This window comes from Thalassophryne amazonica, chromosome 8, assembly GCF_902500255.1.
Source record: "Thalassophryne amazonica chromosome 8, fThaAma1.1, whole genome shotgun sequence".
NCBI lineage: Eukaryota > Metazoa > Chordata > Actinopteri > Batrachoidiformes > Batrachoididae > Thalassophryne > Thalassophryne amazonica.
The window spans coordinates 57,349,295-57,371,755 of NC_047110.1; the positions used below are offsets into that span (position 1 = coordinate 57,349,295).

Sequence of the window (22,461 nt, forward strand, 5' to 3'; positions counted from 1 at the left end):
AAGCTTGGCTTTTGTCTTGTGATCAACTTAACTTTCTTTCAAGCCTTTGAATGTAAATTTTTGATAAATGGCTAAATGGTGAAACGGCATCCCCAACACACACACACACACAGTCATTGGTTCAGCAGATAGGCCCTAAAGTACAATCAAAGGTTACATAATTAACCCCCTAAATTATGCCACTTAATCATCCAGCAGCTTTTACAAGTATTCCATCGATTTCTGAAGTCTTTTGGAATTTCCCTTGCTCTTTAAAGACATTCTTGGTGTATGTAAACTGTGATACAGTGAAACTTGGACATAGTCGAGAAAATCCTGAGACAAACAGGTCTTGTAACTGTTTCAAAATAAATTTACATGGAAATAAAACTAGAAATTATATTTGACTTAAAACAGAGTATTTCATAAAATATGTGCATTTTGGGAAGACTGGGTGAAGATTTGTAGCCACACTGTATGTAAACTTGTATATCTCGAAATGTAGGCATAACTGTGATTTGTTTTTGTGGGGCTGGGGTCACAAAATCTCTATGGTTTAGGTGATGCACCCACCCCAAACAGCACTGAGTGGTCAATTGTGAAGTTTTACATAATTCTAATAAAGACTCACGTGTCCAGGTTTGCTGTGCTTTCTTTGATCAGGGCGTCTCTGAGAACACTTTTTTTGGGGGGGGGGGTTTGTTTTTGCATTTCTTTGAACAAACACTCTTGTCCCAGTACAGACGGTACATATCAGCCAATGTGAGCGTACAGAGATGGTATTAATAAAAATGTAATGAAATGGGACTGATGACTCATTCGATGATATCACACACCTGGAGCATCAAAGGGAGGAGAGGGAGGAGGAGTGTAGGCTTGGTGGTGACTCACACTTGGGTCTGAAAGACTGAACACAGTTGCTCTTTAAGTCATACTGCAGTCACACTAACCTTTCTGTCCAATGCTTTATTGCTGTCATGTACGTGACCCTGTCTCCTTACAATGGTTCCACTATCTTTTCTTCCCTCGTCCTCCAACTTAGCTGCCTGTCTGTGTCAGAGACACAGTAACCATCAGTGGCAAAGACTCTTAAATCATGATTTTTCTGGTCACTCCGAGTCTAATGTAAGACTGCAAAGTTTCATGTGTGATTTTCTCACATCTTAGTGAAGAGAAATTTGTTCACATTAGCTACTGAATATTTGCACCCACTAATTTCAGTTCTTCAGTACAAAATAGACTTTAAAAAAATCTGAATTTGTACATTTTCATCATGAGCAGGACGACAGAAGTATAATTGATTTGAAAGGGTATTAGTTCGAGGCAGTGTTGATGTCGGCTTCCTGTCACCAGAAGAACAGATAAGGGGATTCTGCACATACCTGCTGGCCCTGCTGCTTGCGTATAAATGGCAAACGTTGATGCTCAGAGCACAACACACACCTGTTGGCTCTGAAGCTTAGTCACAGTGCAGCAGCAAGACAGTGTGGTTACTTAAAGGAAGGGCTGGAAAAAGACAATCTTCTACACAGTTTGGGCAGTTTTTGGGTTCTAGATGGAAACAACACTCGTGAGTATTTTCTTCTTCTTCTTCTGCATGTGTACTTGAACTTTACAGAACAACTTACCACATTTAGTATTAAATATCTGGTTTCAGATGTCCCTCTCTCTGCTTGGACTAGTACTCATCCCACCATCCTTCCCCGAGCGTGTTTCACTGAACAAAGTCGTTGCAAAACACCTCAAGTATGATTTATGATAGATTGACAGTAATGAGAACAAATACAGAGCAGCAAGTCTTACTGCATTTCTGTTTACATTCTTCACGTCAGGAACCATGTATCCGGGGTCCATGTTTGTGGAAGATGCTCTTCAAAGAGCGATCAAGTTGACTGATGCTGCCTATGCCAATACAAATGAAAGGTAGACATTAATATTTGGCTAAGAAGAATCTGTATCTCCGTTCTGCCCAACATATTCTAAAAGCCTAAAATGGTGTAATTTTGTCAGAATAAACACGCTTCTTAATTCCAGGGTGAAGATGTCTCTGGCTGGAGGTGCTCTGAGGCCCAGTGATCTACTGGCCCAGTTCAAACAGACTGGAACCAGAACCAGGACTCACATCCATGCTGCAGAGCTATTGGAGAACACAGTGGAGCTTATCAGAGAAATGGTCTACACCCATACTATGGTTCAACCCAGCCCGCATGGTACCGATTGGCACAATCAATGAACAGATGTTTGCACCTGTAGATTATGATTTCAGATGCCTGAAGCATTTGATTCTTATACACATGTAACCAGCTAATACAGATAAAGAAGTTTAACATTCTTTTCAGAGCTCTGTGTTTATTGGCCCTATCTTGACTATATGTGGTGCATGGTGCCATACGCCTGGTGCAGCTGGATGTAGGACATGTCCAACTTTACATTCTTATTTACATGGCAGGGCAGTGTAAAGGAGTTGATTTTATCTTCTGCATTAGTCATATTTTATTACCTCAGTGTATTTCAGTTTAAGATGTTCAGTAATGTAATGAAAGAGAGATGAGGGTAAAAAAAAAAAATTACTGTATATAATACAGATGAAACAGTCTTGTATCCACAAGGTCCCGTGTGTAAAGTCACCCATGCCTCGACCTCCAGTACTTCTGGAGTTGAATCTGGAAACATATCTGGTGTAAAACTTGTGCAAAACCAAAATGTGGATTCATACAGAATCTACAGTGGTGACCCAAAATAAAAACATTAAAAACAGTAAAAACAAGAGCATTAAAAAAAAAAAAAGATAATAAACCAATCCAGAAGAAAAAATGAAAGTACCTAAAAAAAAAAAAAATAACTCAAGCAAGGAAGACATACTAAAAAAAGAACAAGGAGAAAACTACGTCTACCATATCAAATGCTTCCAAAGTGTTGAGGTGGTGACCTGAGAAACCATGGGCGCAATTTGGTGGGGGATAGGAGGGACATGTCCCCCCCCCCCACCTTCTGACATATATGGGTGATTCTTAGACTACGGGCACTTATGTCCTTTGATCATATTGTATGAAAAACAGAAAAAAGGGGAAATTTCACACTTTTATAGTTATCTTTACAATGAAAGTGTGTTAAGAAATTTGTTCTAGTAGTCTATGATGACTTTTTCACCTTTTTTCAGCATCATTATATGCATATATTGCCGTTTGTGCTTGTCCCACACCCATGACTTTTGATCTTCAATGATAAAAATGAATGTAAAGAAATGTTTTTTCTAATGTTTTAAAATATCTCTGAATAAAATATCAGTAAATAATCAAAACATAATTGGGGTATTCAATGTCATACAACTGTTGTGATTTTTTTTTTAAACAAATGTAGTTTTCCCACACTATTGCCGTAATTTCCACCACAACACTGTAATGTCCCTTTAAACAGTTTGCATGAAAGATTGTTTGGGTAGTTTCTATGGAGATAAACAGTGACATCAGAGTACATGTATATAGTGCCAAATCACAACAAACAGTTGCCCCAAGGCGCTTTATATTGTAAGGCAATGGTGTGGTGGAAATTACATTTACAAGGCCAATAGTGCCTGTAGTTAAAGGATCACCCATATGTGTGTACTTGAAACATGCTATGCCAGTCTTATGTGCAAAACCATGTCAGAATAATATCTTTGTTTCTGCAAGTTTGTATTTTTAGCAGCATTGACTTGTTTACAACACCTGTTTCTTGTTTGTCACATTCGGAATTTTCTGGAACTGCATTTGCCCAGATTTGAAACCAAAAATAGTTGTCTCTAGGGGCTAGTGTCTACACATAAGTATCAATGGACCATATGCTAATTTACTAACTTCTGAAAGTTAGAAAAGGAAATCAGAAAAGCTCTCTGGGACCTCAGAAAGCCCATCTGCAGTTATTGCTTGATCTCCAAAATCAGTCTGTGCAAGCGAAATTATGTTCAGTATGAGTGTTGTCATTAGTGCCACTTCAAAAATTAAATTCATGAAAAGTAATTTATCCTAAACTTATGATCTGTTGTTTTTTTCAAACTTATGCAAAAACAAATCTTGAGGAAAAAAAAAAATACAGTATGTGATAGTTAATAATTAAGAGCCTGTTCTTTCATATTTATGAATACATTTTACCACATTGCAGTTGTTTGTTTGTTTTTGTTTTTTTTTATGAAAACTCAACCTATCATTCTTTTTGAGTTCTACAACATGTGGTGATACCTTATCTACACCAGGATGTTAATAAAATGCTGGCTATTCTCAGAATAAAGTACTTATATCCACAGTTTCAAATTGTATAAGTCAAATGGTGTCCACTTTATGGTCTTCTCAAAACATTAAAATTACTGTTCTGGATGCTCAGAATGCATCTGAGCTTATCTAGAAACCGTTGGCTTCTGGGGGCCTAAAGCAGCCCCAGACCCCCGCCCTATGGGCTTCGGCCCTGCGGGCCTCGCACTTTGTCCCCCAACTTTCTAGTTCTAAATTGCGCCCTTGTGAGAAACAAACACCGATGTTCCTGAGTCTCTTTAAAGGATTAACCAAATCAACCAACTGGATTTACTGGCAGTGATAGTTACAACCTTAAATAACCATGAGAGGGAGTGTATATGATAACCTCAAGTACAAATGGAAATCAGCTGCTGCGTGTGCTCCATGTTCCTTCCTGGTGACTTAATAAACCCTGGCCCGGGCCCAGCGCGCGCAGGATGTAGGACTATTTTGTGTTCCTCGGGTGAATAAAAAGTCTTTGGGGAAATGAGGTTTTCTTACTGTGCCCCCTTTCTGTGGAACAGTCTTCTAGCGTTTATAAAGCAGTCAGATGTTGTGGATACTTTTAAAACCAGATGAAGATACGTTTGTTCTCCATTTCATTATATTTCTTTTACTCTTGGGTTTTAGTTGTGCTTTTAATCTTTTAATTTATTTTAATTTGTTTTTTGGTGTTTGTGTGAAGTGCCTTGGGCGACGCTGTCGTGAGTTGGTGCTCTACAAAATTAATAAATTGAATGTGATCTTTGCATTCTGTTGGTTTTGTTCTTTCCTTGAAGAGCTGCTGAGTGAAGAAGAATGCAGAATCTGCTGCAGGGTGACAGGCTGCTCGCTCAACTGCAGAGGCCCAGCTGTCCAGACCACCTGTCTTTCTGAGCACGGTTACCGATCCATCACAGGAGAATGCAACAACAGGTGAGTGTTGACACCCAGGCAAAATATCCAGTAGACAAAAAAAAAAAAATTCAGTCTTAGATGTTCTTTCCCTGTTTAGAAGAATCCCAGATGGGGGGCAGCCAATACTCCGTATTCACGCTGGGTGCCTCCAGAATATGAGGATTGTGTGGGGGACACCCAGAGGCTGGGACCCAGCTCGCACCTACCACAATGTCCACCCTGCCTCCAGTAAGAACCCTGCAGCAGCAGTACGTCACCCACTGACCCGTCAGCCCTGATACTCCTAACACTGTGTGTTATCCAGGTGCGGTTCGTGTCTCAGGAAGTGCTCTTCACTCACAACAACAACATCTCTCTGGACTCCACTCTGTCCCACCTGTTGGTAGAATGGGGCCAGTGGATAGATCACGACTTGGTGCTGACACCCCAGAGCCCCAGCACAGCAGCCTTCAGGACAGGAGCAGACTGCATCCAAACCTGCAGCCGCAACACACCCTGTTTCCCATACAGGTGCATGTAAATGGCACAAACTCAAGTTGTGCTGCTATCTTCATATGCGACAAAGTCCACAATATATAACACATATCTAATACGCCCATGGAATTTAGACGTCTTTTTAAGATGTCAACTTACACTGAGACAACTGCTGCTTCATTGGTAGCTGTAAATATCTCCAGTCTTGGCTTCACTGATATTTGCCGAACACTTAACCCGCTCTGTTTCACATACAGAATCTGATTGTATCTGTCAGGGAAGAAAAAGTACTGTTAACATCCGCCATCATGCAAATTAATTCTGCACCATGGGGAGACATATTGCAAAATATCAACTGTTTGTTTATTTCGTATTTATATGTTGTTGTTGTCCTTTCGGCTGCTCCGTGTGTTCGGGGTCGCCACAGCGGATACAGCCAGATCAGCATTGGCATTTGGCACAAGTTTTATGCCGGATGTCCGTCCTGACTCAACTCCAGTTTTACCTGGAGAAACACACCACAACCCCTGGCTTCCAAAGAGGTCTCCCATTCAAGTACTAACCAGGCCCCACACTGGTTAGCTTCTGAGATCTGACAGGAGTATCAGGCTTACACAGAGCAGGTCAGCTGCTTATGTATTTATATGTGAATACTTATAAACCATTATATTTGAGTGTCTCACTGAACTATCAGGTATTCCCAGAATATTTTGAATTTATGTCCAGTTCCTCTGTACATCTTCATATTAAGTAAGGTGTCTGTGCTCAACCTCTCATTTCACCTGCCCCTTTGCAGTCCACCCAGCTGTAAATGGGCAACTGCCGACCCTTTTCTTATACAGCCTAAAGCCCCATTTACACATAGATGGTAAACTCTCCCGGAAGCGTCCCGGCAGAGATTTTGCCCCCTCTGGGCCGTTTTAGGGATCAAACGCCGTAGTTAACGCCGGCACACAGTGGCGTGGTTTGGTTCCGGCTTCACCAGGAATCGTCGAAAAAATTATTCAACATGTCGAATAATTCCTCCCGGAGAAGTGGCCTGACAACGGAGACAACGCGAACAACGGCGTTTAATATTTTTTTTAATCGCCGTGTCATCCCGCCCCTTCCTGTAGTGCCGCAGTTTACACCGCCGTAATTGCCGGCTAGCATTGTATCCCTAACCAACGGCATGTAAAACGGCGATAGAGCCCACATCGGCATCCTCAAAGGCATTTTAACCGGCAACAGAGGCAGACAAAACGGCGGCGCTAGCGGACAGTACGCTGTTCTAAATGCCACCTCCCGGTTAACGGCGTTCCAAACGGCCGATAGGCGGCGGTCAGTATAAAAACGCTAGCGTGCTGCATGCAGGTCTCTCACTCGCGGCCAGCTCCAGATATTTTTGCAGAGAAGCTCCAGTATGCCTCCTAAAATAAAATTGGCAGCGGCAAGGACTTACCAAGAGGTCTGGTTCAGAAGCAGAGGGTAGCCCTGTGGTGGAGACGGAGCAACACCTTGAGGAGGGGAAAAGGAGAGAAAAGAAAAGGCTGAGAGTTGAGCTCCCTCCCCCTGCAACTGACAGCTGCTTCAGCCTATTATACTCTAGGGGCGGTGCCTATATGCAAAAGTTCCTGGAGTAACGCAGGATTTGCCTGGATAAATCCAGCGGTACACAGGGCATTATTGGCGGCAGCAGAACACCGCCGTTCTCACACGCGTCTTAACCTGCAATTGTAAAGGATAGAACTGGGTATTAACCCCCGTTGCCTTACGTGTGCCGGATGCTACGACGTCAAAACTCCGCTTATTCGTTGGATTTAGCAGCGTTTTATCCGCGTATATGCGGCTAGTACGGCGCTCAAAACGCCGGCGAAATGCTCTGCCCCTTTCTACCGCGAAACAGCCGGAACTACCGCGAACTTCGGTCTACATACTACCCGCCGACAAAACCGTCTCTTTGTAACCTGGGCTTAAGTATCCAGGTGCATCTTAAAAATAAAATAGAATATCGTGGAAAAGTTAAGTCTTTGTCGGTTATTTCAGGAAGTGAAAATGTTATGTATTCTAAAGTCATAAGATATGAACGGTAATTTTTCAAGTATTGAGTTATAGTTTATTTTTGGAGGTGTAAGCTGTAATTATCAAATTTAAAATAAAAATGTGCCAAACATTTGAGTTTATATGTAATAATTGAGAAATATAAAATTTTCATTTTCTACAATAACAGAAAAACTTTAATGATATTCTCGTTTGTTTTGTTTTCTTTCTTTGTTTGTAGATGCACCAGCCTGATGGGCCTCAGGGCCTTTACAAATTCAAGCGATAGAAATTTTTATGGATTCTTCACTTGGAATTTGGATGCTGAGGACCTGTGTTTTAGCGAGTGCCTGGTGGTACTCCTGGCTGTATTTTGTTTACCTCATATATAAAGCCAACAGTATTGGTTTTCCTTAAATTATAGGATTTATTTCCATACTTTTAAATCTTCTCTGTGCTAATAATTGTTAGCTACAGCTTTTTAGTACTTTTTAACTAACCTTGTTAAAAGTTGAGCATGTTTTTCATCAGCAGGATGAAACTGACATCTCTTTACAGATCCCACTATCAGATCCTCGCTATGGTCTCCAGAGTTGCATGCCTTTTTTCCGCTCTGCTCCTAGCTGTGTTGCTGGATTGTTGCCTCATCGGCACCGGGAGCAGCTGAACACTATCACCTCCTTTGTTGATGCCAGCATGGTATATGGCAGCTCAGACAGTCTGGCTTCAGCTCTGCGAAACAACTCCTCTCCTCTGGGCACCATGGCCACCAACCCTCACTACTCAGACGGAGTTCTCGCCTACATGCCCTTTATGCCACTTCAGCAGGCTCAACTGGATCCCTGTGGTCCTCGGAACACTAATGCTTCAGCAGCATCAAACAGATCCATATGTGGGAAGAACACCACATCCTGCTTTCAAGCTGGTGAGTAATGTGGTAAATCAGGTATTATTAAATCTATGGTTACCTCGATCAAGGAGGCTGTGTGTTCTTGGTGCTTTGTCCGCAAGTTATCTCAGAAGCACATGAACAGATTCCAAATGATATTTAGCAGAGAGGCAGTCCCGGCGTCATGGGCAGGCCTTAGAGTGCCTGGCACGCCCTCAGAGGCAGTCAGGCCCCCTCTGGACAGATGAGCCTCTGTCACCCGCCAACCACAAAAAAAGAGAAATCACAGGCTACCTTGATTGCAATTTGTACATATTTCCAATATAGATTATTTATAATAATATTGATAAACACACTGTGCTTTATCTTATTTTTACTAAAATAACTGAATGATTTCATTGTTTCATGAAATGATCTGGGTAAAACAGAAACGTAACACAGAAATGATATGTGTAGAGTGTTGACTACTTACGGAAGACCATTACATTCACTGGATAAAAAAAAAATAGACACCTTATCTCTTAATTTGTAATTATGAGAAAAGATCTCGCAATTATGAGATCAGGAAAGGTGCCACATTGACCACTGCTTTGCTCAGAACCACATACTGCACATCCACAAGGAAAACATCTTTACGCAATGGGGGTTTTCAAGATCCCACTAGACAGCGCCTACACGTATGTGTATTGACGTCACAACTCTATCTGGTTTGGGAGACGCGGCTTCTTTCAATAACAGCAACTGTCAAGAAACTTTCTCGTGTGTGTGGTTGGAGTTGTGTAGCGGTAGGAATAGCCTTTTGAATGCTAGAATAACAATGTCAGTTGCAAAGAAATCAAATAAAAGTGAAAGATGTTCATTGCACGTAGAATGTTGGTATTTTGGTTGTTAAACTTTCCTAGCAGCGAAGCCCCGGTCACACAGCACTAACAAATGACACTGAAGCCAAAACAAAACAATAAATCTGGACTTATGTTGACTTTCAGAGACATCATTTAACCATCATCCAGCTTCGTTCTTCGTTCCCGATGACAACTTAGTCGTCCGTATTCTGTTTTGCTTTCTGGCTGTCGGCTCCTCACCTGTGGAACCAGCTCCCAATTCAGATCAGGGAGACAGACACCCTCTCTACTTTTAAGATTAGGCTTAAAACTTTCCTTTTTGCTAAAGCTTATAGTTAGGGCTGGATCAGGTGACCCTGAACCATCCCTTAGTTATGCTGCTATAGACGTAGACTGCTGGGGGGTTCCCATGATGCACTGTTTCTTTCTCTTTTTGCTCTGTATGCACCACTCTGCATTTAATCACTAGTGATTGATCTCTGCTCCCCTCCACAGCATATCTTTTTCCTGGTTCTCTCCCTCAGCCCCAACCAGTCCCAGCAGAAGACTGCCCCTCCCTGAGCCTGGTTCTGCTGGAGGTTTCTTCCTGTTAAAAGGGAGTTTTTCCTTCCCACTGTAGCCAAGTGCTTCCTCACAGGGGGTCGTTTTGACCGTTGGGGTTTTACATAATTATTGTATGGCCTTGCCTTACAATATAAAGCGCCTTGGGGCAACTGTTTGTTGTGATTTGGCGCTATATAAAAAAAATTGATTGATTGATTGATTGATTTGCCTGGAGAGCCTGTGCGCACACACACACAAATGGCTGTGGGACAGTTTGCATGCCATCTTTGGCTGTCTGTAGTGCACAGCTGTTTGATTGTTTGTGCAAGATGTTGGGCTTGGGAGGTTGGACGACATTGGATGATAGTCAAACGGAACACCTACGGTACGGGAATTACGCAAGCAATGAGGAACCGTCGTTGGGATTCGTAGAGGAACGAAGCTGGACAACGGTTAAATGATGTCTCTGAAAGTCAAAGCAAGTCCAGATTTATTGTTTCATTTTGGCTGTAGTGTCATTCGTTAATGCCCTGTGACCGGGGCTTTAGATCGACATTCACACCACTACAGTACTCCTTCTCATTCCTTGTGGGTTACCAACAACAATGACAACAAAATAACTTTCCAATACAGTGTGGAATTCACCTCCACTGGCCAATTTTCTCCCTGGAAATCTGACAGCTGAGCAGGTGTTTCTAGTGACGCCAAACATGTGAGCGAGAGGCTCACTTACTGGAAGTCTCAATTTCAAGATGGCGGCGGATCTTGAAAATCCCCCATTCCACTGCTTCCAATCCCTCAGTAAAGACAAGTGTGAGAATTCCCTAATCATAATTGAAAATCAGCCAATTTGTAACCACTGACAGCGCAGTGTGATCAAGCACAGTGTGGATTTTCCCCTGAGATGATCCTGGATGAATGAAATTCCTCCAGGGAGGGGCAGGGTGCACCTCTGTCATATTCATGCTTCTTCCTGCTCCCTTTCAAACAAGTTATGTTGACATTGTTGTTGTTTTGCCTTTTTTAGATTTTGTGGTTTGTTGTTTGTTTTCTTCTATATTTGTTTTGTTTTTAATGTCTGAAATAAAACCTTCAATCAATCAATCATAGTCAGGGACAAAGTGAAGCGCTGTGAATACTTTCCGGATGCACTGTATATGGATCTGGGGGACAAAAATGTATTTATAGGCAGGGGTGGATCACGAAAGAAGGACAGGAATTTGGTTTCAAGATTAATTTAAAGGAGACTGCGGTGCTTTGGCAGAATACATTCTTTGAGTGATGTTATAGTTCATTAATATTTTGCAGGTGATTCAAGAGCCAATGAACACCTGGGAATGATTGCATTGCACACACTCTTTTGAGGGAGCACAATCGGTTGGTCAAAGAGCTTCATTTGCTCAACCCTCACTGGAGCCCTGACACCCTTTATCAAGAGGCCCGGAAGATCATAGGAGCCATTCACCAGGTATCACCCACAGTTTGAGCAGGATATCCTTTCGCCTTTATCAATACGAGAATTCACAGCCTCCTGGCTGACTTAATTCTGACTTATTTCAGATTGTAACATGGGAGCAGTATTTGCCGCGGGTTCTTGGTGAAAGCGCCATGTCTGAGCTGGTGCCTCCCTATGAGGGCTACGATCCTGAAGTGGATCCCAGTATTGTTAATGTTTTTGCAACTGCTGCATTTCGTTTTGCACATGTCACTGTGCAGCCGATAGTAGCCAGGCTGGGGCCGGGATATGTCACTAACCCCCAGCATCCCCCACTACCGCTTCATGAATCACTGTTTGCCTCTTGGAGGATTGTGCAAGAAGGTATAAATACAGTACTGTAAGTCAGAACATTTGAATTGCTTTGATGAATGCTTTATTTATTTATTTCCTCTTGATGTGTCAGGTGGAATAGATCCTGTGTTGCGTGGTCTTTTGCTGTCTCCAGCCAAGCTACAGATGCAGGGAGAGATGATGGTGGAAGAGCTGACAGAGAGGCTGTTTCAGGCACAAGGAGGGATTCCTCTGGACCTTGGTGCCCTGAACCTTCAGAGAGGCCGGGACCACGGCCTACCTGGTACCAGCTTTGTTCTGTGACCTAGTATTGAATGATGCAGTAGCATCCTCTGATGTCAACGACGATTGTAAAAAAAAAAAAAATAAATATATATATATATATATATATATATATATATATATATATATATATATATATATATATATATATATATATATATATATATATTCCAGTGCAGCATCAGTGTAGTCTTCATTGACATGCTTCATTATCACATAGATCAGGGGTGCCCAACCTTTTTTGAACCAAAATCTACTTTTAAAGTCGATAGTGTATCAAGATCTACCAAGCCATATCGAACACCATAGCGGAGCCACAATTTATTGTGCACCAATATAATAACAATTTTCTGGCACAAAGATAAAGTTTCAACAATAATAATGCATTACTGAAATAAATGTGCATCGTGCAAAGAATAAGCACAAGTAGGCCTAGGACTGGCCTGTAACAACACAACAACAAACAACCCAAATAATTCAATGCTTAATTCAAGTTGGAAAAGTTATTCCCTACCCTTAGTGGGACTTCTGGCAATGAGAGGATGCAGGCAAACTCTCATAGTCTGGACAGTAGGAGCTGAGTGGCAGCCCTAAGCAGGCTTCAAGGTGGTCTTCAGTCATGGTGGATCTGTATTTTGACTAAATGATTTTCATGTGTGAAAAGGCAGACTCCAAAATCCAAAAGGTGCAGTCATGCCACTTTGGACGTTACAGTAGTGTTCAGAATAATAGTAGTGCTATGTGACTAAAAAGATTAATCCAGGTTTTGAGTATATTTCTTAGTTACATGGGAAACAAGGTACCAGTAGATTCAGTAGATTCTCACAAATCCAACAAGACCAAGCATTCATGATATGCACACTCTTAAGGCTATGAAATTGGGCTATTAGTAAAAAAAAAAAAAAAAAAAAAAAGTAGAAAAGGGGGTGTTCACAATAATAGTAGTGTGGCATTCAGTCAGTGAGTTCGTCAGTTTTGTGGAACAAACAGGTGTGAATCAGGTGTCTCCTATGTAATGATGAAGCCAGCACCTGTTGAACATGCTTTTCTCTTTGAAAGCCTGAGGAAAATGGGACGTTCAAGACATTGTTCAGAAGAACAGCGTAGTTTGATTAAAAAGTTGATTGGAGAGGGGAAAACTTATACGCAGGTGCAAAGAATTATAGGCTGTTCATCTACAATGATCTCCAGTGCTTTAAAATGGACAAAAAAAAAAAGATGCGTGGAAGAAAACAGAAAACAACCATCAAAATGGATAGAAGAATAACGAGAATGGCAAAGGCTCACTCACTGATCAGCTCCAGGATGATCAAAGACTGGAGTTACCTGTAAGTGCTGTGACAGTTAGAAGACGCCTGTGTGAAGCTAATTTATATGCAAGAATCCCCTGCAAAGTCCCTCTGTTAAATAAAAGATGTGCAGAAGAGGTTACAATTTGCCAAAGAACACATCAACTGGCCTAAAGAGAAATGGAGGAATATTTTGTGGACTGATGGGAGTAAAATTGTTCTTTTTGGGTCCAAGGGCCGCAGACAGTTTGTGAGACAACCCCAAACTCTGAATTCAAGCCACAGTTCACAGTGAAGACAGTGAAGCATGGTGGTGCAAGCATCATGATATGGGCATGTTTCTCCTACTATGGTGTTGGGCCTATATATTGCATACCAGGTATCATGGATCAGTTTGGATATGTCAAAATACTTGAAGAGGTCATGTTGCCTTATGCTGAAGAGGACATGCCCTTGAAATGGGTGTTTCAACAATTCACTGACCCCAATCACACTAGTAAACCAGCAAAATCTTGGTTCCAAACCAACAAAATTGCCTCGCAGATGTGAAGAAATCATGAAAAACTGTGGTTATACAACTAAATACTAGTTTAGTGATTCACAGGATTGCTAAAAAAGCAGTTTGAACATAATACTTTTGAGTTTGTAGCATTAACAGCAGATGCTGCTATTATTGTGAAGACCCCCTTTTCTACTTTTTTTTACTAATAGCCCAATTTCATAGCCTAAAGAGTGTGCATATCATGAATGCTTGGTCTTGTTGGATTTGTGAAAATCTACTGGATCTACTGGTACCTTGTTTCCCATGTAACAATAAGAAATATACTCAAAACCTGGATTTATCTTTTTAGTCACATAGCACTACTATTATTCTGAACACTACTGTATATAATCCATATCTATATTTTCCCCAAATAGAAAACGGAGACCTGACAACACGCTGAATGGATGCAAAGTCAGTAAAGGGCTTTTCACATTCTGACAAGATGCTCTGCACTTGATCATCATAATGTACACTCTCAAGCTCCGCACAGTCTTTGCCCTGACGCTTAAGTTCTGTGTCCATGTGAAAAGTTCAGCAGGTCACACTGTTGTAGCCTGCTTGATAGTAGGTGTAACTTGCTTTTAAATGTGTTCACAAAGCTGATCATTTTGATAATGTGTTTGTCCTACCTCGCAGCTCTAGATTCAAATTATTGAGCTTGTCAGTCAGATCAGTAAGAAAGGTTGTTTTTGAGTTTTTATCTGAAAAGGGGGACATCAAACCTCACCAAATTTGTGACTCACAGCACCTGAGTATTATTTTGGTAAACATAAACAAAAATCACTTCAACTAATTTATCTGTATTTACTTCTGATTTGATGGGCACATGGTAAAATTCATTTCCCCCATAGACCAGTGTCTTAATCACTCGGTACGGCTGCAGAGAGCATCCCAAAAATGTGGTGTGGAATGTAACCCATAGTGTTCCAGTCTGTTACATTTAAAACCCATGTTCCTAAACTGCTAATTTATTCAATAAATAAAACTCTAGTTGTGTTGGTTGAAAGTTGTTTGAGAGCCTTAAATCCATGGGGAGATTGAATTTAGTTGAACAATAAAGTAACAGTCATCAGTTATTCGCTTTATGTTTGTTTCGCATCCTGGTTCAGCCAGTTGCGCTCGAGTCCTAATATAGCCACCAAAAATAGCACTCTGGGGTTTTCCTGCGAGCTCATCCAAAAAGAGTATAACATGACTTATCTCAATAGTGGATGTTATGTATTCCCCATGGTCCAAAATTCAAAAATTGAGCCTCGTCACATATTGGTGACCCATATGTAGACGTATTTGATATGTTCTGGATGACCACAGAACTTGATGAACGTGTATCAGCTATCGTATAATTAGTGTTAATTTTCTCACCTGTTTTAGTTTAGCCTTTTGTCAAATGTCTTTGTTTTGTCATTCACATTTATTATTTAGTCATATAACAGACTAAAAGTCTGTTAATTTTAGACTAGTTCTAGTCAAGACACTTTAGTCTTTTTGATTCAAAAAAACAAAATCTGATTACCGTTTTTGTTTCACACATCTGAAATAGCGAATGTAATCATTACCTGACTAAATACACTTGTTGACTGATTGAATGTTTCTGGTGTTTTCCCTCAATATTTTAAATCTGCAAGGCTTCCCCCTCAGATACAATTAGACATTTTGTGTTGTGTTGGGGGGTTTGGCTGGATGTTTTTGTGTTGTTTTCTTTTCTTTGCTCTCCAGGTGGTATGCAAACTGGTTTTTGTCTGTGGAGACGGTGCTGGCAGAAGAATCCTTCACCCTCATCAACATTATTGGCTGCACTTGTGGAGGATGTCCACGTGCAGGCCTAATGACTCGCAGCACCTGCGGATGATGCTCACGTGCAGACTTAAGGACTTTCAGCTGAAGCAGATAATTAGATGGCGTTCTGCATTTAAGCCATGAGTGGTTCAAGCAGAATTGCCGGGAACTCGACCTTGTGACGTTCGTTTGTGAGACGCTGAGGACCGCGCCTGGGTTTGACACATCGTGCCTGTGAAGGAGGACGGGTGAGGGACACATGCTGTCAGCACACATCAGAGGTGATTGATTGTCTGAATAAGTGTTAATAGTAATTTGGTATTTTGTTACGCAGTATATTTGAACATTGATGAGAATTGTGCAGCTCGCTTCTCACGGCCGTGGCGTGCGGACTGATGATCCTCCACCTGTTGTGAGAAGCTGCTCATTTACATAAAGCTTAAAGTCAGACCTCAATGTGTTGCTGATAGCGTGTGCCTTTGAAGGATATTAGTTGTAGCTGTTGACTTACCTCACCTCTTCTATCCTTCACAGAGTCAGTTTGTCGTGTCCACCTGGGGGGTGTTTGGCGGTGAATTTGAGTCCAGAAGCGCCGGGCTTCGATCCCTTTGAGCACTGGAGAGCGCGCCGTCCTTCACTCCGCCAGACAAGCCATTTATTATGTTGTACACAATTATTGCACAGAAAGGGAAATAAATGTTTTGTTTTTGGAACCGCTTTCTGGTTATTTAGCGCTGGGTTCAGTCAGACGCAGGTCCGCTCCTCAACCCGCGTCAGCACATAACAGTAGTTCCCGGCCATTCTAAAATGGACCCAGCGGCAGAAGCGGTTCCATTTGCCGAAAGAGGTCAAGAACACTTGGAGAAAATATGGGAGCAATTACAGCATCTCGCAAACCAAATCAAACAAACAGATGCCCACGTTACGGAGCTTGCAGCGCAAGCCGTTCTGCTTCCTGCTGCTCCAGCTGCGGCACCATCGATACCGGTGCAGATAACTCCGTCACCCAGAGATTCAGCTTCCGAACCAATTATTTGTCATCCAGAGCCTTATGCGGGAAACGTTGAAGCTTGTGCTCCGTTTTTGATGCAATGTTCTCTGGTTTTTGCTCAGCAACCGGCTTCCTTCTCTTCTGATGGTAGCCGTGTCTCATATGTGACAAATTTGCTCCGAGGTGACGCCTTAGCTTGGGTCACTGCGTTGTGGAGTAATAATTCTCCATTGTTAGGCTCCTTTAAGGATTTCTCCCGGGAGTTCCGATTGGTTTTTGACCATCCGGTGAAAACAAATACCGTTGCCCAACGGTTGCTGAATCTCAGGCAGGGGAGGCGGAGTGCGGTGGATAATTCCATGGATTTCCGAATTTTTTCTGCTCAGTCCGGTTGGAATAAGAGTGTTTGTGGATGGTTTGAACGATTCATTAAAAGACGAGCTAGCAGTCCGTGACGAACCAAACGATTTAGATGAGCTAATATCTTTGGTTATTCGTCTGGATGATCGGATAAAGGAGCGTGGACGCGAGAGAGGGCGGACTTCAGAGCGGGTCTTTTCGTCTCGGGGCTTTCCCCGACACAGATCTGGGCCGCCTCTTCTTCGCCCCACTGAGACTCCTCCGACGGGACCTCTGGCTCCTCTTGGCTCCACATAACATTTTGTTTTCTTTTAAATCCAGTGCTGTAGGGGCGCAGATCTTTTGAAATGAAACATTTGTTGGATCTAGTTATTCCATTTGCATGTTCAGAATGGGCTGGAAATTTGTTAAAGGAAAGCAGAACAGAAAAATAAATCAAGACTGGTAATGTTTTTATCTACTGTAACAGCCACATCTTGAGCCAATTTAATTTAAATATGATGCACACTTCATATTTTATTGTTTTGTTATATTTCATGTTATTTGTTATATATTAGTCGTAATGTTAAATTGATATTAGATTGATGTCACATTTGCTGCTGTGTTCAAAAATCTACACACAATATCTTTAATCTGAGCCTGAGAGAGCTGGTCAGACACTTTAACACTGAGACAGTGTAATTGTAACTTTTTTTCATTAAATCTTTGTCATTCACATTTGATGAATTTACACTGCAATACGTTTACTGTTGATTTACTTTTTGACTAATCCACTGACGTGTAATGTAAACCGTGCAGTTCTCTTCTTAAACGTGTAGTTATTAAACACAAACATTTTGGCTGTTAGGTTCCTAGTTTGTAAGAAAAATGTAATGTAACTTTCTGGAGGCTGGTGTGGCCACACTAGTGGCCTTTACAGATATATGCTCAAACACACAGCAAGATGACCCTCTGCCCCCCCCACCCCCCACCGACAGAGGAGCTGACAAACAAAACTGAGATGTTATTTTTAAAACCTTTTTTAATGTCTTTAATGTGCAGGACGTCCCATGCATTCTCACATGCACTTGTGACACACATTATATGTTGCGTCCAGCCTTGATGATTTTGCGTCAAGATGGCATCAATGTGAACTCTGCTGAATGAGACTCATGTTGGAAACATTTTGAAAGCATAAGAGCTTGTAGAGGTTTCCAGTTTGGTGGGCTCAGGGTCTCATCACTGCTTTTTGCAGATGATGTGGTCCTGTTGGCTTCATCGGCCTGTGACCTCCAACACTCACTGGATTGGTTTGCAGCCGAGTGTGAAGTGGCTGGGGTGAGGATCAGCACCTCTAAATCTGAGGCCATGGTTCTCAGCAGGAAACTGATGGATTGCCTACTCCGGGTAGGGAATGTGGTCTTGCCCCAAGTGAAGAAGTTCAAGTACCTCAGGGTCTTGTTTATAAGTGAGGGGACAATGGAGTGTAAGATTGCCTGGAGGAGACCCCGGGGAAGACCCAGGACTAGGTGGAGAGATTATGTCTCCACACTAGCCTGGGAACGCCTCGGGATCCCACAGTCAGAGGTTGTCAATGTGGCCCGGGAAAGGGAAGTCTGGGGTCCCCTGCTGGAGCTGTTGCCCACATGACCCGATCCCAGATAAGTGGTTGAAGATAAGATGAGATAAGAGCTTGTAGATGAAAATGGAAGGAATTTTGTTTTAGTTCATGCGAAACATTTTAGTCTTCTCTTTTTCATCAACAATAATTCGTGTTAAGCTCCTTTCACACCGGGCCTACATAGAGTTGCATAATGCGGCATACCAACTAGGTGGAGTTTATGTAGCTCTACACCAAGCTTAAGCAGCTCAACACAGAGTTTATGAGCCTTATGCGGTAGTATGCTAAGGGATGCAAAGGGATACGCGAGACAGATGCAAAAAATTTAAAATGTTTAATTTTTTCGTGTAGAGCGCTAAATCACAACAAAGCTGCCTCAAGGCGCTTCAACACAAATAAGGGCTAACCTTACCGACCCCTCTGAGTGAGCACACAGGCGACAGTGCCATCAAAGCTTACCACTTTGTGGCGACAAGAAGCAATTTACTTGGAGTTTTTTTTAGCTTGCTCTATGGGCTTACATTGAAGGTTTTTGCATTTTAACTCGATAATGGACTGATTTTATTTTTGTCCCTATTGAAAAGATGAACCCAAAAACATCTTTTAAAGAAAATATAAGAATGAAAATGGGAGGTGGGAGGTCAGGTTGAAAAATCCCAGTTCTCCTTTAGGAATGATTTTAATTCCAGGTGTCTACTAAATGAGCCATAAATGACACTTGAGGAAAGTTTTTTTGTGTGTGTCTTCATTTAAAGTTAACAGTAAATGGAGAGAAAAAAACATTCAAGACAGCTCTGTGTGTGTGTGTGTGTGTGTGTGTGTGTGTGTGTGTGTGTGTGTGTGTGTGTGTGTGTGTGTGTGTGTGTGTGTGTGTGTGTGTGTGTGTGTGTGTGTGTGTGTGTGTGTGTGTGTGTGTGTGTGTTTATAAATCATAACTCAGACTTTTCTTTTCTCAAAGGTTTAATTTCTTCTCATGACAGGATATGGATCATGGCGAAGATTTTGTGGCCTCTCTATTCCAAATACTACGTCCGACCTGACAAAAATCCTTGATAACCTCGCTTTGGCTCAGAAATTCCACTTCCTGTATGGGACGCCACACAACATTGATGTGTGGGTGGGTGCGATCTCAGAGCCCACTCTTCCAGGTGGCAGAGTTGGACCGCTCCTGTCCTGCCTGCTGGCAAAGCAGTTCAGAGCTTTGAGAGACGGGGACAGGTTAAAAATTATAATATTAGATGATTGTAGGATGTCTTCATGTTGACATCTGAACACTTTAAATAAGAGACAGAACTAATGTGTGTTTGTCTCTAGGTTTTGGTGGCAGAGGGAGGGGGTGTTCACCAGCAGTCAGAGACAACACCTCCACAGAGTGTCTTTATCCCGCATCATATGTGACAACAGCTACATCACACATGTTCCTGTTGATCCGTTCTCACGCACTGAGAGCCCAGACGCCATATTGGCTTGTTCCCACCCCCTCATCCCCCACCTTGACCTCAGCCCCTGGAAGGAACCAGATACAGGTGAGGAAGCATATGAGGATGGAGTGCAACAGGCAGTTTCTGCTGCTGCCACATCAAAAAATAAAAAGGTTAGCACTGGTGTCTCACAGTAAGGAGGTCATGGGCTTGCTTCCCACCCTTTCTATGTGGCCTTTGCATGTCCTCCCCATGTCTGCGTGGACTTCTGGACACTCCGGTTTCCTCCCACAGTCAAAAACATGTTTTTTAGGGTCTGCTCTTTTCTCTGCCCCTGACTAAGGCAGTGTCTCTACATCTGGAGTTGGTCCCTGGGTGCCAGACTGTGACTGCCCACTGCTCCTAGTGGTTGGATTGTGTCTAACTGTAATTACATGCAGAGGAGAAATGTCGTTATATGTATGATGACGATGAAGGCTCCATTCCATTCTGTTTCCTTATCTGGATGGATACTTTCCTAGATCCTAGCTGTGGTCCCATCCCAAGGATTCAGTCCGGCTACTCCATCCTCTGTGACTCAGTGATTCTCTATCAGTGTCACACGGGCTTCAATCTGTTAGGGTCTTCATCTGTGAGCTGTGATCCTGGAAGCTATCAGTGGAGCCCTACACCCCCAACCTGCCAAGGTACGGTCATGACTGGAATACATTACCACTAGGGATGGGAGGGACTGCAGTATTTTACATATACTGAACAGTCAGCTGTGTAAAATAAAATTAATTTACTTCATCTGCATATTGTGGGGAAATACATTCACCGGCTGCTTTATTAGGGACACCTTGCTGGTACCCGGTTGGTCAGACCTGTCTTCATTCTTTAGACAGAATAGATTCAACATGGTGTTGGAAACATTCCTGACATGTTGGTCCATATTAATATAATGGCATCACATCGCCTGTTCAACCAATTGGCCCATTCTCCTCTGACATCAACAAGGAATTTTCATCCACGCAACTGCTCACTGGGCATCTTTTTTTTTTTTTTTTTTTTTTTTGGATCTTTCTCTATAAACCCTAGAGATGGTTGTATGTGAAAATCTAAGTTGATCAACAGTTTCTGAAATACTCAGACCAGCCCGTCTGGCACCAGCAACTATGCCACATTCAAAGTCACTTAAATCCCCTTTCTTCCCCATTCTGATGATCTGTTTGAACTTCAGAAAGTTGTCTTCACCATTGTTCGATGCCTAAAATGCGTTGGCTTGCTACCATGCGAATGATTGATTAGCTATTTGTGTTAGCAAGCAATTGAACAGGTGTACCTAATAAAGTGTCCAGTGATTACAGTTCAGAGATTAAATCAGGATGAGCTCTGTCATTGGCTCTCTGCTTAATTAAAATCTAAGGGTGCCTTAATTTGGCAGGGCATTAAAGTGCCACTTCTTAAAGATGTTTTAGGTGACATCACAAACGTCATTTGCTCATATGTAATGTGGGCTGACTGTTGCAGATATTGATGAATGTGATGAACAGATTTCGTCTTGCCCACAAAACATGGAATGCTTCAACGTACCTGGTTCCTTTATTTGCTCAGGTTAGGTCAGATCATCTTGAATTGTGCTGCTGTCATTTTGAGCACAAGCTTCAAACATCCAGAAAAAAATGAATACAAGACTGAGCTGAATGAACATTTGTTTGTTTACCCCAATGCAGAGTCGTCCTTGCTGTCAGCCGTGTCTGTCACTGCAGTAACCGTGGTGATTGGTGGTGTGGCCCTGCTGGTTATGATCATGATCTGTTATAGAAAGTACGTTTTTGTCAAGCATTACAACATGTTTCATGAAAGCAGAATGAATGATTAAAATGAGTCATTGTTTTGCAGGTATTTCAACAAGAAAGAAGTGTTGGTCCATGCTGGATGTTGTAAAGACAAAAGTTAATCAGCATTAATAAAAAGCGGTTTTAGTGATTATTTTGGTCATAAATGTTTTTATGTTCAAAACCTGTGGACTTTGGAATCTATGTACTTAAAGCTGTACGGCCCTTCAAATTTCACAAAACTGACAGAATTTTATTACTACTGAAATCGAACCATTATAATGTTTTATCTTTGTAACGTTGCAAAATTACAGCTCATTTTAATGAAAAGAACACATTTATCTGTGGGGAATTGCATGGCGAATATTTTTTTTTTCTTTCTTATTTCTTTATGCAGTGAATCTGCAGGAGGAAGCATGCGTGAGGTTTTGAGATTACAGTAAAACTCGCATGTAATGGACTCAGGTGGGCCAGCGCATTTTGTGCATTATAATCAAAATTTGCTGTAGCCTATGTATAAAACGGACGAAATCTGCTATATGTGTAAAACGAACAAAATACGTTATATGTATGTAGGTTAGGTTAGGAAAGAGGGGGTGGACTATCAGCCCAGCAGAGCGTAGACCACAAATGGGCACATTGCTCCCCCCCAACATAATATACAAATAATGAATGTTTATG

At 41.9% G+C, this 22,461-nt stretch overlaps 1 protein-coding gene across 1 annotated transcript; it reads left to right on the forward strand.

Annotated features, from left to right (window-relative positions):
• Positions 1 to 1,534: 1,534 nt before the first annotated feature.
• epx (eosinophil peroxidase) lies at positions 1,535 to 21,932 on the forward strand. The gene is given in 19 exon segments (XM_034175479.1): positions 1,535 to 1,549; positions 1,742 to 1,902; positions 2,014 to 2,189; positions 5,027 to 5,166; positions 5,245 to 5,307; positions 5,309 to 5,356; positions 5,358 to 5,372; positions 5,449 to 5,647; positions 8,188 to 8,562; positions 11,220 to 11,270; positions 11,273 to 11,379; positions 11,472 to 11,730; positions 11,813 to 11,983; positions 19,523 to 19,760; positions 19,857 to 20,068; positions 20,485 to 20,649; positions 21,473 to 21,556; positions 21,676 to 21,769; positions 21,845 to 21,932. Coding segments are annotated over 19 exon segments (2,631 nt in total). The 3' UTR covers positions 21,903 to 21,932.
• The last annotated feature ends 529 nt before the right edge of the window (positions 21,933 to 22,461 follow it).